Raw genomic sequence first — 14695 nt, 5'->3', positions numbered from 1 at the left:
AGACACTAGTAGATGTCTTGAATGTCTACAGTACACTCTACACTAGTATACTATTACTAACTATAACTGACAAATATATATAATTTTATAATGAATTCAATTATAAATTATATTAATTAATATTACTGATTTTAAATTAGACACTAGTAGATGAATGTCTACAGTACACTCTACACTAGTATACTATAGTATATATATATATGACTGACAAATATATATATATAATATTATAATGAACTATTAAATTATAGACTCTATTAAATTATTATTTATAAATTCTATTTAATTTATTTAAGCAGGACAGGCAGTAGGCACTAGTGCCAGCCCAGGGCAAGGGCACCCCAGTGCCACTGAGACACTGGGTGCACTGTCAACTCAACAGCACTTACACTACAGTTGATGACAAATTAAATAAAAAAAATAAATAAATTAATCAAATTATTATTATTAATTATATTAAGTAGCACTGAAGTGAGGATGAAGTACACTGTGAGAAATGGCAGGCTAAGGCTTACCAGTCTCACACAGAACAGAACAATCTCTCTGTAACGCTCGGATGCAGCACAGCAGTGTTGCCAAAGCAGTCACAGCGAAAAATGAATGGATCTCTCAGGCAAGCTCTGGTCTTATAAAGGCGCCTTCAGAATTCAAAAAACAGCAGCACAGGCATTGGACGAGACCCTTAGCGTGACGTCACAAGAGTGAGCTGATTGGACAGACGAGATCAGCTCACTCCTGTTTGAAATTTTGGCGGCTGCGCGGCAAAAACGAAGACGATCTTCGATTCTTCGTGGTTGTGAGTCTTCGTCTTCTCCTACGTTTTGCCGGCACTGTATTCTCTTCGGCGTGTCTTCGGAACGAACAAAAACACGGCCTCTTCGTGCTCGTTTTCATGTTCGCCCGAAGACGAATGCGCAAGTCTAGTAATTATCATTATTACATAAACAAACTCAGATTTCCCAGTAATACTATGAGCACAGCATAATGATCTGTTTCACTCTATATTGATATTTATTGATAAATCTAGTTAGGGTTGCTAAATAAAATATTTGGTTAAACTAAAAATGTCAACAGTATAAAATGTTTGAAGAAAAACAAACAACACTTGCCCTTTAGGACCAAGTAAAACATGTCCATGAGCTCACTGAATTACACACAGTCTCCAATGTTATTTTGGCAAGCTCAGTTTCCAAGCTATTTTGTATTGTGAACATCCCAGGAAACATGAGCTTTTACTCATACATTTTACACTTTTTTGCAAAACTATACCGTAATATTAAGATGAAAATATTTTTTTCTTTCTGTGAGCACAATAGGTATCTTCATACAAGCTTAAATTAATTTAATATCTCTCATCATTCTTTTATGTATAGAATTAGCAGTCAACACCCAACGATCAACGATGACCTACCAAACCGCATAATCTCTGGAAAAGTACTTATAAAACCCAATGTCAAACAACTCACAGAGACAGATGCAATTTTTGAAGATGGAACTGTGGAGAAAAACATTGATGTGATATTTTTTGCCACAGGATATAGTTTTTCATTTCCTTATTTTGAGGAGCCATATCTACAAGTAAAAAACAATCAAATACCACTCTATAAGCATGTCTTCCCTCCATTCTTGGAGAAGACAACCGTAGCATTCATTGGTCTCATTCAGCCCATTGGGGCTATCATGCCAATTTCAGAACTTCAATCTCGGTGGGCCACTAGAGTTTTCAAAGGTGAGTCCCAAAAGCTGGTGTTTATATTCTCCAGAAAACAAGTTTGCGTTCAGTTGTCACAGATTTACTGATAAAGATATTTATATCATATAAATGATAAGAATATCAACATTTATTCAGCCTATAGCCACCAACATTATTGAAAAAATATTTTCAAGGGTGTAAGAAATCATTGTTATGCTTTTATTCTGTTCCACACACTTTAGGCCTGAATGCAACTTGAGTCCTTGGAACATATGTTATCAATTATGTGACGTAGCTTAGAGGCCAGTGTATCCTATGACTGCTCCAATAGGATTCCTTAAATTCACATTTTGCTCATATATAGTAACTTATCCTAACTGAAGGTAAAGGGGTATAAATACTCACGTTTACAAGGGCAAGGTCTCTTTCTTTCATTCACCTTCATCTCACCCAGGAACAATACACGCCTTACTTGCTTTTTGGGTAATAAGAAAAATAATATGCACTAAGCAATTTATTTTCTACATTTTGGTCCATCAAGTTCAATGTTCCTGTTGAGTATGAATATCTGAATCTGAACATAATAAGCTAGTTTCTACCTGGTAAATAAATATGTGAAAATTACGGTCCACCCCCTTGGCACTCAAACCACACAGGGCATCCTACATTTACTTGAATGGGCCCCATTGACCTAAAATGAGTGAGCTCAAGTTAATGGTGGATGCATGAGCCAAAATATACAAGTTGAAACTTGTGGCTTTATGAATATCTATTGCTTGTTTTTTTCTGCAGTTGAGTGAATGCGAATCTGTTAGAAAATTAAAAAGGTTCTTATCCCCATGACAATCAATGGAATGGTGCAATTAGAAGAAATATCCCATTAGGATCTATGCTTATTAGAATAAGAATTATTGCCTTATTAGCAAAGAGATACAACATACCCAGCATGTAGCTTATTTAAACCTGTAACAAATTACAGTGTTAATTTAAATGGATAAAGATTTACTGTAGTATCAGGACTTAAGTATAGTATCCTATTAGTTACTAAACTGACGGAATGTTTTCAATTTTTTTTATTTACAGGACTGTGCAAACTGCCTTCAAAACAAAAAATGCTGATGGACGTAGATATGAAAAAAAAGGAAATGGAAAGTCGGTAAGCTACATATTACCTAGTTACAGTATAACTTATAGATGCCTATATTAAATGATTGTTACAACTTAAACAATATGGCTGCTATGTGTCACGCACAGTGTATAGTAGAACCTGAAGTCAGGTAGAACAGCACGTGCAAGGCCAACAGACAGATAACAAAAGTCCAGTGCAGAATAGCCTAAGTCAGGAAGCCGGAAGTCAGGATCGTTGCAGGGTAAGCCGAGGGCAGGAAGCCAGAAGTCAGAATCTTCGTGAAGGAAGCCAGAGTCAAACGCCAGGGAAACAGGAACAAGCCGAGTCGGTAACGGAAAATCACACAGGAACGCTTACTGAGGAGTAGACACTATACAAGATAGGTACGACCATCAGAAGGCAACCTGGAAGGTTTCTGAGGCAGAGGAAGTTTAGGCACCAATTAACGTTTTCCCGCCAACAATTCAAAGTGCCGTTACGTCACCTCCGGTCCGCGTCCATCTTGGGATTGGCGAGATCGTAAATTTCTAAAAGGAGCGGCAGTACCGGCGGAACGTGTGCACGCGGCAGGTCCGGACCTGGCTCCAGTAGGTGGCGGCTGCCATGTGGAGTTGCGGGGTCTTCCCCGTCCTTGCGGCAGTGGAAGACCTCCCTCCTCCGCGGTGGCTGAGGCTGCTGCGGCAAGGTGGGAGGTCTCCTCCTTCTCCGTGGCTGCTGCCGATCCGAGGACCCGGAGGAACCGGCAGCCAGATACGTGACACTATGCATAAGTATATTTAAATCTGAGGCATAGCTACAGATAGCAACCATATAAACTGTTCTCCAGCTGTAAAAACCATATTAAACATGGGTTTAACCCTTTAAGGACTGAACTTTTTTCTTTTTTGTACCCTTCATGACAAAAAACATTTTTGCAGTGCTCGTGTTTAGCTGTAATTTTCTTCTCTCTCTCTCTCATTTAGTGTTATATATTTTTATAGTTTTTTTAGAACAAGAGTTTTCTTTGGATGCCGTATTTTGATCATATAATTTAATTTACTATAAAAACAATAATAAAATATTGGGAAAAATTTTAAAAAGCATTTTTTTCTGACTTTTATTTAAAAAATCTTTTACTCGTCTACTGACGCTAACGATAAAAAACCCTGTGAAATAGATTTTATTATTTGTCCTGATTTTTGAAATACCCAAGTACAAGTAGCGTTTAGATATTACGAAACAATTTTTTCAAACTTTGTAATAGTGCCCCCATGTCCAATTTGGGACATCTTTGAATCCAGCCAATTCAATCAAAACATCCCAAGGTATTTCATATGCTTATATTTAACACTCCATGCACTAATTTTACCACTAGCCAAATTTGTGGTAGCAATTTTTTTGTGTGCTTTTTTTCACAAAAATTGTACTTTAGGTATGAATTTACAGCTCATGCTATATGTCATTTCTGAACAGCACCCCAATATGTGTTCAAAAACATCTTCTGAGTAAAGTGATTCTACCCACACATGGGTTTGTGGGGTTGTTTGGGGGCTAAAAGGCCACATTTGGGACGTGTTCAATTCAATTTTTCAACTTGGAATTTTAACATCTGGGCAGACTGCCCCATGTCCTATTTGGGACACCTTTGATGCCAGCTGATTTAATGAACCCCTATATATATATATATATATATATATATAAATAAAGCAAACAGTAGTGTTGGTAGTGCAACGTTTTACAAGATAGCAGCTCAAAAAACACACGTGGAATGACCCCCTATTCCACAAAGTAACAAAGTGCAAACATATATATTCTGGCGCTTTCCCACCAGAAAAGTGTGGAGCGCTAAAATAAATATATTTTTTTAAAAACTCACCCTTTATAAGTAGTTGCTAGGTGGTAACATGTAAAGGAAAAAACAGAAATACAAAAATATTAGTGCAGTATGTCTGTATATAGAAATAGATAGTATATACATCCTACAGAGTGTGTAAATCGCACGACTGTGCCCTTAAGGTGGCACTTCACCTAAACATCTCTCTGTGGTTTTTTCCTCCCTTGCTCCGAGCCATAAAATTACCTGTCTCTGAGTGCCTAATATAGGGTAGGCAGACCCTGCTTTGAAGCAGGTAGCAGCTGTTACACACCAAATGTTTGGAAATCCCAGGATGCAGTAAAATCACATTTATTTTGTAAATTTATGTTAAAATCAACCCAACTAAGTATACAAAGAAAAAAATAGTACTTTAAAAGTCCTGGTAGTCCTCCAAATACGCGTTTCACCTTCTGGCTTTATCAATCTGGAATCTGGATTTGGAGGAATACCAATACACACTATTTTTTTCTTTGTATACTTTGTTGGGTTGATTTTAACTTACGTAAGTCGCTTGGCACATTTATTGCATTATAACGCTATAGGTAAGGCTTGCAAGGGAACTGTCATAGGTGTATTTAGCCATCTTTCACCTCCTAGACCATACTACCTCCCACTAAATCCAGTCCTTGAGGACCCGCTGGCCATTTCAAACCTACACAGCTCCAGCTTGTGGTGTCAGGCAAAGGAGGTGGGGTCTAATGAAGCCCAGGTATATAATGTTTATAGCCCTCGGAAAAAAGCCATCAAGCTGTCCCTGCACTGCTCATGATTGGCTAAACCCCTTACCTAATGCATTGACCTTATGGTGGCCTTCTGTTAACTCATTACCTTACAGCCAAGTGTTGAAATGGATTAAAATTCATAGTCAGGTGTATAATTACAACAGCCTGAAACAAGACTAAATATGCTACTTCCCAACCCATTTCTTCCTTTATTCCTTTATAAACCGAATAGTGTGATATAATGTATATATAATGTTCCAGCAGTTTTGTAGATACCAATCAACACCTAGACAAATAACTAAACTACATGTAGACATGGCATACCTCAACACCATTGCTGTTCATTTTACAAACCTCATTTCAAAAACACACCATAAAACTAGGGAATTTAAATACATCAACATTTTGAATCAAGACTGGAATGAATAATATTTTGAATCAAGACTGGATTTATTACACACTCTAGGCACACTTGGATCATCTACACTATGTAGGTGGCATCTTAACTTATCCTAGATAAATTTGGTCTTTTGTTTTGCCTCCACCAGCATTAATTGTGTGAATAAACCACAAATATTGCAACCAAGGTCATCAGTATGCACTTACAAGGATCTTGTTTGAGCTTCTAAATTCTTCCACATATGAGCTCAGCTCTTGTTCCACCGAGGCAAAAAAAACATTAAAATAGTTAACAACCTTTTCATATGCACAGCAGTGCACAATTTATGTTTAAAATGTTATACTTTACCTAAAGCAAGCTTTGCCAATGTTGTAGATGACATGTTTACTTTTAAGTATTAGACAAAGCTTTGTACTGTCAACTATTTTCAATTAAATTGAGGAACATTTTCCTGCAAATCTATTCATAGATTAAAAAGGATTTTTTTTTACTATGCTATGTTTTTGTTGACTTTAAAGCAAAAGGCAGTAACATATATGGTCATGTGAAAAATAAAGTACACCCTCTTTGAATTCTATGGTTTTAAATATCAGGACAATTTAACAATCATCTGTTCCCTAGCAGGTCTTTTCTTACAGTTTTAATTGAGAAAACATTGTGGTAAGAACTGTATTTTTAATTATCAGTTTGTTTTAAATATATAAAACCAGATAAATAACATAATAAAGTATAAGCTATTATACACAATTGACTTGGGATTTATGTTTTTTCCTAGCTATGTTGAGAGTCTCCGACATACCATTCAAGTTGATTTTATGGAATACATGGATGAAATTGCCTCTCAGTTTGGTGCAAAACCCAACATTCTGAGATTTCTATTTACAGATCCAAAGCTGGCCTGGGAGTTGTTCTTTGGTCCCTCTTCACCTTATCAGTATCGTTTGACTGGGGATGGCAAATGGCCTGGAGCCAGAAATGCCATTCTGACTCAACGTGATCGTATTATCAAGCCAACAAAAACCCGTGTCTTGGCTGACGACAAGAAACACAAATCTCATATCCCTTTACTTTTTCAAATATTGAGCATTTTTGCCATCTTTGCCGCAGTCTACTTTGTATATGTTTAAAGTACAGTACTGCACTACGTCATACACGCATTCAGACACTTACACAAACACAACCAGACTTTCACACTAAGATACACGCAACAATACACTCAACTATAACACACACTAATACACAAACACAGAAAGACAAACACAATATTAACACAACTAGACATTCAAGCACTAACACACGCACACCCAGACACATACAAATACTTACGCTAGCATACACAGACACACACTAACATATCCAGACACACATACCCACTAACATGCCTAGGGTTAGTGGCCTCTGGGTGCAGTACCTCTTCATGGCCCCCCTATAATTAACCCTCTACCACCAAACAATTGCGTATGCACACAGAATATTTCTCCTGCTCCTCCGTCTCCCAGGGCCCTCTCACCCTAGACTCATCCCTGACAATCCAACACCCCCAGACACAGTATTAGTGTGTATGTATGTGTATATATATATAATGCACACAGTGACTAACACTTTACATACATACTGATTCTAGCACAACACTACATATGCACACAAACTACTCCTCTGTCCTGTCTCCCAAGCAGCACACACAGTAACATAAAATGCTAACATACTTATAAACACACAGTAAAATACTTACCGTATTTGCTCGATTATAAAACGACCCTGATTATAAGACGACCCCCCAAATCTTAATATTAATTTAGGAAAAAAAGAAAAAGCCTGAATATAAGACGACCCTATAGGAAAAAAGTTTTACCAGTAAATGTTAATTCATTTAAACACTTTTTTTAATAAAAGCTATGCTTGAGAAAAATATTTTGGTTTTATTTCCTTCTATTTTCCAACCTGTCCCCCAGTTATGCACATCTGCCCCAGAAGTGCCTTATACCCCCTATATGCCACTGTGCCCCATGATATGCCTTTTAACCCTCTAAATGCCACAGTGCCCCATAATATGCCTTTTAACCCTATATGCCACTGTGCCCCATGATATGCCTTTTAACCCTATATGCCACTCTGGCACTTAGAGGGTTAAAAGGCATATTATGGGGAAGAGTGGCATATAGGGAGGTTTAAGGCATTTCAGGAGGCAGAGTGGCATTAAAGGGGTTAAAAGGCATTTCACAGAGCACTCTGCCTCCAGAAATGCCTCAAACCCACATTTAACACTCCCCCTCCCTCCTCCAAACTTACCGGTGCTTCTGAGTTGGGGGGGGCGCATAACACAGGAGGGTCCAGGTCCCCTGCATCTGAGCCCCAGGTGCTTAGTCCGGGCAGCATGTAGAGCTCCACGCGAATCGCGTAGAGCTCTAAGCACCGGGGACTCAGAAGCACCGGTACGTTGGAGGGGGCATAACACAGGAGGATGCAGGTCCCCTGCATCCTCCTGTGTTATGCCCCCCCCCTCCAACTTACCGGTGCTTCTGAGTCCCCGGTGCTTAGTCCGGGCAGCGTTTAGAGCTCTACGCGATTGTATCGTGTAGAGCGTAGAGCTCTACACGATACAATCGCGTAGAGCTCTACACGCAGCCCGGACTAAGCACCGGGGACTCAGATGCACCGGTAAGTTGGGTCGGGGGTTAACACAGGAGGATCCAGGTCCCCTGCATCTGGGTCCCCAGTGCTTAGTCCGGGAAGCGTGTAGAGCTCTACGCGATTGTATCGCGTAGAGCTCTACACGCAGCCCGGACTAAGCACCGGGGACTCAGAAGCACCGGTAAATTGGGGGGGGGGGGATTAACACAGGAGGATCCAGGTCCTCGGGGGATCTGGATCTTAGTCTCATAATCAGACCTATTTGAGGTCTGATTATAAGACGACCCTGATTATAAGACGAGGGGTATTTTTCAGAGCATTTGCTCTGGAAAAAACCTCGTCTTATAATCGAGCAAATACGGTATATTAACACACATTAACATACTTACACACACATACTACATATAGCTACATATAGCAAACAACAGATTTACATGCTTAGTTCTACACAACTTACTTCTGTTGCCAGCTCTTCTTCTCTCTCAAGGTCCTCACACGTTATGTCTGAGCACTAGGTAATGACATCATATCCTGACATTTAGACTTAGCGTGTTAGGGCTGAGGAAGCACGGCCTGTAGCACACCTTCTCGGGAAGGAGGGCAATTGCTCAATTACCCCCCTGGATCTGCCCATGGATCAACCATGTAATGATCATAGGCAGCATGTTTATGTATAAGTGCATGGCAAAAATAAATACATTTGTAATCAAAAGATAATCAAAAAAGTTTTTTTATATAGCACAGTATGTAGTCAAAATATATACTGCACACTGCCACTGTGTTCTAATATACCATCAGTCTATTTCTATATGTTCAAATAGTCGTTAATGTACTAGCTGTGGATACTTTTCTATTACATATTCTATGCATAAAATAGTATAGTGAAACACATTGCCAAACTGAAATTATGAATAAAAGGTTTACACAAAAATGTGTTGATAATCTTTAAAAAAACAAAAACAAAACAGCTGTTGTGTGTATGAAAAGTAGCAGCTGCTTATGCTATTATGATAAGGAAAATTAGCTTGACTTAAAATAATTTCTTTTCCCTTCTATGCGATACTGTTTCACTGGCTCTTTCTCTGAGACTTCAACAGGCCATTTGTCCACCTTTATCCATTCATTATGGCTTATTTTGGGACGTTTGCAAGTAAGACAGCTTGCCCCGACCCTTTTGCCTGTTCTGCTACTTAGAATTAGGTTTCAACTTTATTTCTTTGAAGAAAGCTAAGTCATGGCAGTCATGGTACCTAGCGGGTCAACTGAAGGGAAGATATATTGTCCTCCTAGACCATCCCTAGTTGTCTCTGACCAAGGGTCCATCTGTCAGGGTCCTCGTCTGAGACCCCATCGGAGTCACTCACCTAAGTACCCGCTAACCGTGGGTGCCGGGTCCAGCGGCACTTTTCCTCCTTGGCTGCCTCCCGCATGGCTGCTTCTGGGCATGCGTGCCCCCAATCAACTTTATTCGCCCCCGAATGGAGACGGCGGGGAACGCGCGTGGATGACGTCACGCAAGTTCGTGCCGTTCGTTCCTTGTTGAGCTCCTCTATGCTTTGGATGCTGAATTGGATTGATCTTGTTGCTGACCTCGGATTCCCTTTTGGACTTTTCTGACTTTTATTATCCCGACCCTGGACTTTGCTGTCTTCCGTGAACCTGACCCCAGCTATTGTTATCTGGACTTTGCTGTCTCCTGTGATCCTGACCCTGGTTACGCTTCCTGACCAGAGTTATTCCTGCATACCGGACTCCTCATTCTCCCAAACCTTACACCATCCTCATATGAAACATTAGTTTAATCATGGAGTAAGCCTTAAAGAGCTTACAACATCCTTAATATTCTTCCAAAGGTTGGACTTAACTCCCTCCCATTAGAAAATAATAATGCCCTGATAATCCAGACACGCACTCCTTATCACATTAGTTGGCATTAGAGCTGTCCTGGGTGTTATGTGTCTAAATAAAACTTTATATCTCTTTAAGAATATAAATGGACAAATTACCCATATGACAACTTACAACACATGGACAATTACCCATTATCTTGGGACACTTCTAAGACATTTGAGGACACGTCCTTTCTTACATGACACAAAAAAGGAAGGAATAGAAAGTCAAATTTATTTTTCAAAATATATCCATTTTTATGGCCCATCACGATTATATACAAAACCCTGCAGGTATATATATATATATATATATATATATATATAAAACACTTTCAAAAAGATGGTCAGCACTCCAGGTCTTTAAATTGACAATTTCATTTTATTCAAAGTCAAGTCGACGTTTCAGTCATTACTAACTTTTCACCAGTATACATATACTGTATATGCGATTGGCAAAGTATTGTGCTCCTCCCTGCTGATGTGGCAGGAGGATGTCTCACGTGGAGTCACACTAGGGTCAAAAGGAGAGAAGACTGCATTGACTGTCAGTCTCCTCCTAATCTACAGAGTCAGTGTGGCACGTACATGTGACCCTACATTAAGTGATCCCAGCCTCATATACAGCGCCCCCAGCCACATAATTAAAAAAAAATATATGAATAAATAGTTGCCTCCAGAAGTGTGGTTTGGCAAATGGCACACACTTGGCTGACCAGTCACCTACCACCAGCAACCAAGCAAGCCTGGTCCATTCAATATTAAAGATGGCTCTGGGTAGAAAAAATAATATATCTGATGCCAATCACTTACTCTGCAGCTGTGAGGCTATGATGTCTACTGATTGAGACTTATGTTGTTTAATGAATCCCTTGCAAACAAGCTTTTAGGGCTCTCTAGATCTTTCCCTATACTACATGCAGCCATATTATGTAACTGTCCAGCTCCACCCCCAGTACCGGTATGTGTTAAACATGGTATTGTTCTTTTATGCTGTCTCTATCGTAATAGCACTATGGCATTTGTTGCTGCTCTCTAAATAAACTCTTTTACTAACAAGTGCCAAGTGTTCCTCCTGTGAGTGAAAAGCATTTGTGCCAAATAATCAGTAGATGTCACTGTTGTTCCTTCGATAATGGATCACAGCACACGTGTTTTCAATTTTTTTGAAGCCTGTAATCACTCATCCAAAGTTCTTGAATTCCTATGCTTTATTAAGTCAATATGTTCAACAGAAGGATATAAACACAATGAAAACACAAGGAAAAGAGTAGAAATTGATTTAGACCAAACTATGATTTGAAGTCACTCATCTGTGTGTTTACTTTTTCCAGTTGTGTGTGTATTCTTTGGCAATGAGAATGTTCATATAAAATTTTGCTATTTACTACAAGTAAGGAGACAGGCCGTTTCCTGGTTTGATATTTGTTAAATTGTAAAGAAACACATTTTGAAATGTGACAAATTCTTCCGTTTTAGTATGAAATGTAATATACTAATTTGAGCACGGATACTTTAAAAAGGAAGAGTATGAGTATGAGAATAGCTTCTAGAGAATACTGTGGACAATATTTTATCGGTGCTCTTGTGTAGTTGTAATACATTTTTATGGCAATATTGTAAAATATTCTCATTTTTATTTGAAAAATCATTTAGTCATCTACAAAAGCTAATGGAAAAACATTCAAAATAGATTTTACTATTTGTCACGAGTTTAGAAATGCCCAATGTTTTTATGTTTTTTTTTGCTTTTTAAATGCAAGTAGTGTTTTGCTATTTCAAAACCATTTTTTTTCAGATCTGGTCATTCTGCTCCATGTGCTATGTGAGACATCTTTGAAGCTGGCCAATTCAATTCACCCCATCAAACGATATGTTTACCCCAAGGTATTTCAACGCTGATGTTTTAACCCTTTCCATGCACTAATTCTACTACGAGCCTTTGTGCTAGTAATTTTTTCCACACAAATTCTACTTCAGTATTGAATTTATAGCTCCTGGTATATGTCACAGTTAAACAACACCCCAATATGTGTTCAGCATCCCCTGAGTATAGTGATACCACCCATGCATAGGTTTGTTGTGTTGTTTAGGGGCTAAAAGGCCACATTTTGGAGAAGTGCATTTTTCAATTTAGAATTTTGCCATCTGGCCATCCTGCCCCATGTCCTATTTGGGACACCTCTAAACCAGGCCAATTCAATTTACCCCATCACATGGTGGTCAAATTGTGGTATTATAACTCTTTACATGCAGTAATTCTATCACCAGTCTTTGTCAAAGTTTGTGGTAGTAATTTTTTGTGTTTTTGTTCACACACATTGTATGATGTACATTAGGTATGAATTTTGCCGCACTTGGTATATGTCACTGACAAACACCACCCAATTTGTGCTTAGCAATATCCCCTGAGTAGAGTGATACCACTCGTGCATTTAAATTTTTGGGGGCTTAAAGACCACATTCGGGAGGTGCGCTTTTTGTTTTTCTTTTTTGTCATCTATCTGGGCCTATGCCCTATTTGGGACATCGCTGAAACTGGCCAATTCAATTTTTCCCATCAAACCGTAAATTTTTTAAACTAGACACCCCAAAATATTTTTGGGAAACCTCGCTCATTTTAGCACTTGCTTAGAAAAAACTTTTTAATTTTTTTTTAAAATTTTGTTGGAACTGGATGGTTCCCCTGATGAAGACATCACTGAATAATTATTTGTAAATGTTACCAGTTTTTTTAAACTATTTTTATTTTCCCCATTTTTAAAGTTTTTTTTATTGTACTAATCACATTTTGATTAAAAAGCTGGGCTCCATTGACTTGCATGGTTGAATGCAGTACTTGTATTCAACCTGCAGAATTCTCAGGGGGACTAGGGAGATCCTCTTGGAAACTTGTTTATTGTTTAGTGGCCCTTTGAGCCGCCAGTACCATCCTAGCAATAAGAGTGTTTTCGCGATTCATAAGTGTATTTTGTGGCTTCGATAGTAAGATTGGAGCGCTAGTGACCTTTGTAGAACACATGAAATAAGACATGGTAGTAAGATCCGAGAGATCCACAGCCTTTCCAGAAGGCGGGAGATGCAGAGATCCCCATGCAGTAGCGCTATGACAGAGTGATGTACTGCTGCATCATCGTCTTGTAAGCCTGCTCCTTGTGGGAGGTACAGAATCCATCATGTATCTGCTCGGTGGTCTAGGAACCTACACAAATATTTCCTGGCTGTGCAGATCAACACAATGCATACCTCTGTAGTGTGTTCGCGATAGGTGGAATTTGAGGAAGCTTTATCAGGACAAGACCCATTTAAATTTATAAATCTATCTAAATTTCTCTGGTTACCTTAGGCAGCAAGCCCTCTCTTGCGCACTGAGTTACTTTATACATATCTGGAATTAATATGCTTTGAAGTTCTTTCTAACTGGGCCCACCTCGTCACTGATGCCTGGCTTGCACCGCAGATTTTCTACAACTATCTTAGAGCCGACCTTGTTAGAATCCACTTCTCTTTTGAGATCTCAGCCTTCTTTTGTTGTTTTGCAACAACGCGCCTTTGTGTCTTCTGACAAAGTCAAAACAGCTGCGTGCGGACCCCTTACATGGTTTGAGAGCTGGTGCTTAGAGGCACAGTTGTCCCGTGGATTCATCTCACAAACCTAACTTTCTCTCTTATTTAACCAGATGAACACTTCCAGAAGTGAAAGTTGAAGTTCAGGGAATCACTAGAGGGAAAAGACATTTGTGAGGCAACACCAAGTACATGTTAAAATAAACCATGTTGTGGCCATTGTTCCCTAAATGCCAACTTGAATTGACTTGGATAGAATTTCTATACTGTTTTTAATGATTCATTTCTGATAGACCCTTCCACTAACTCAACCAGTCAACCAGTTATCTTTCATCATACCAAAAAACCTCTTCCCTTTGGAGAAACTACAGGCTAAATATTTCCAATTTATTTCTGCATATTTAAAATCTACATAATTATTGTTCTCTCTAGTTGAGGTCTTTTCAATTTGCATTAACAAGCTGTGATTCTTCAAAATCACTGATGCTCATACCTGGGGAGCGCTGCTCCTCCGGTTCTCCGGGTCAAGACCCGAATCCTCCGGATCACGGGAGCGGGGTCTTGACACGCCCCACTCCCTGCCCATTTTCTTTCCTGTAAATGGGGGTGTTTCCCACTGCCATCAGCTGGAACGCCCCCGACGTCTGTGGGACAAAAGCTGAAATGTGCAAGATATACATTTTCCTCCTTCCTGTCATTTAATTCCATCCTGGCAATTAACACCCCAGTTACCAGTTTACACTTAGATGGTTCACCAAAGCTGATATTTTACCTTACATTATTTTTTTTAAAATAGACAAGAACAAATC

The 14695-nt window shown here is 39.1% G+C and overlaps 1 protein-coding gene across 1 annotated transcript in view; it reads left to right on the top strand.

Moving 5' to 3' along the window:
• Window positions 1–6926, top strand: part of LOC149284446 (flavin-containing monooxygenase 5-like) — a 32795-nt gene extending 25869 nt beyond the window's left edge. Inside the window, exons 6-8 of the mRNA XM_089496716.1 lie at window positions 1374–1729; window positions 2777–2849; window positions 6575–6926. Of these exons, the coding sequence (XP_089352842.1) occupies window positions 1374–1729; window positions 2777–2849; window positions 6575–6926 (781 nt within the window). The remainder of the gene's footprint in view (window positions 1–1373; window positions 1730–2776; window positions 2850–6574) is intronic.
• The last annotated feature ends 7769 nt before the right edge of the window (window positions 6927–14695 follow it).

Source organism: Sceloporus occidentalis, unplaced genomic scaffold (genome assembly GCF_023333645.1).
Source record: "Sceloporus occidentalis isolate IW3139 unplaced genomic scaffold, rSceOcc1.0.p SCAF_93, whole genome shotgun sequence".
NCBI classification, from domain to species: domain Eukaryota; kingdom Metazoa; phylum Chordata; class Lepidosauria; order Squamata; family Phrynosomatidae; genus Sceloporus; species Sceloporus occidentalis.
Note: the sequence above shows the minus strand (reverse complement) of the source record. Positions and strands in the feature narration are given on the sequence as shown.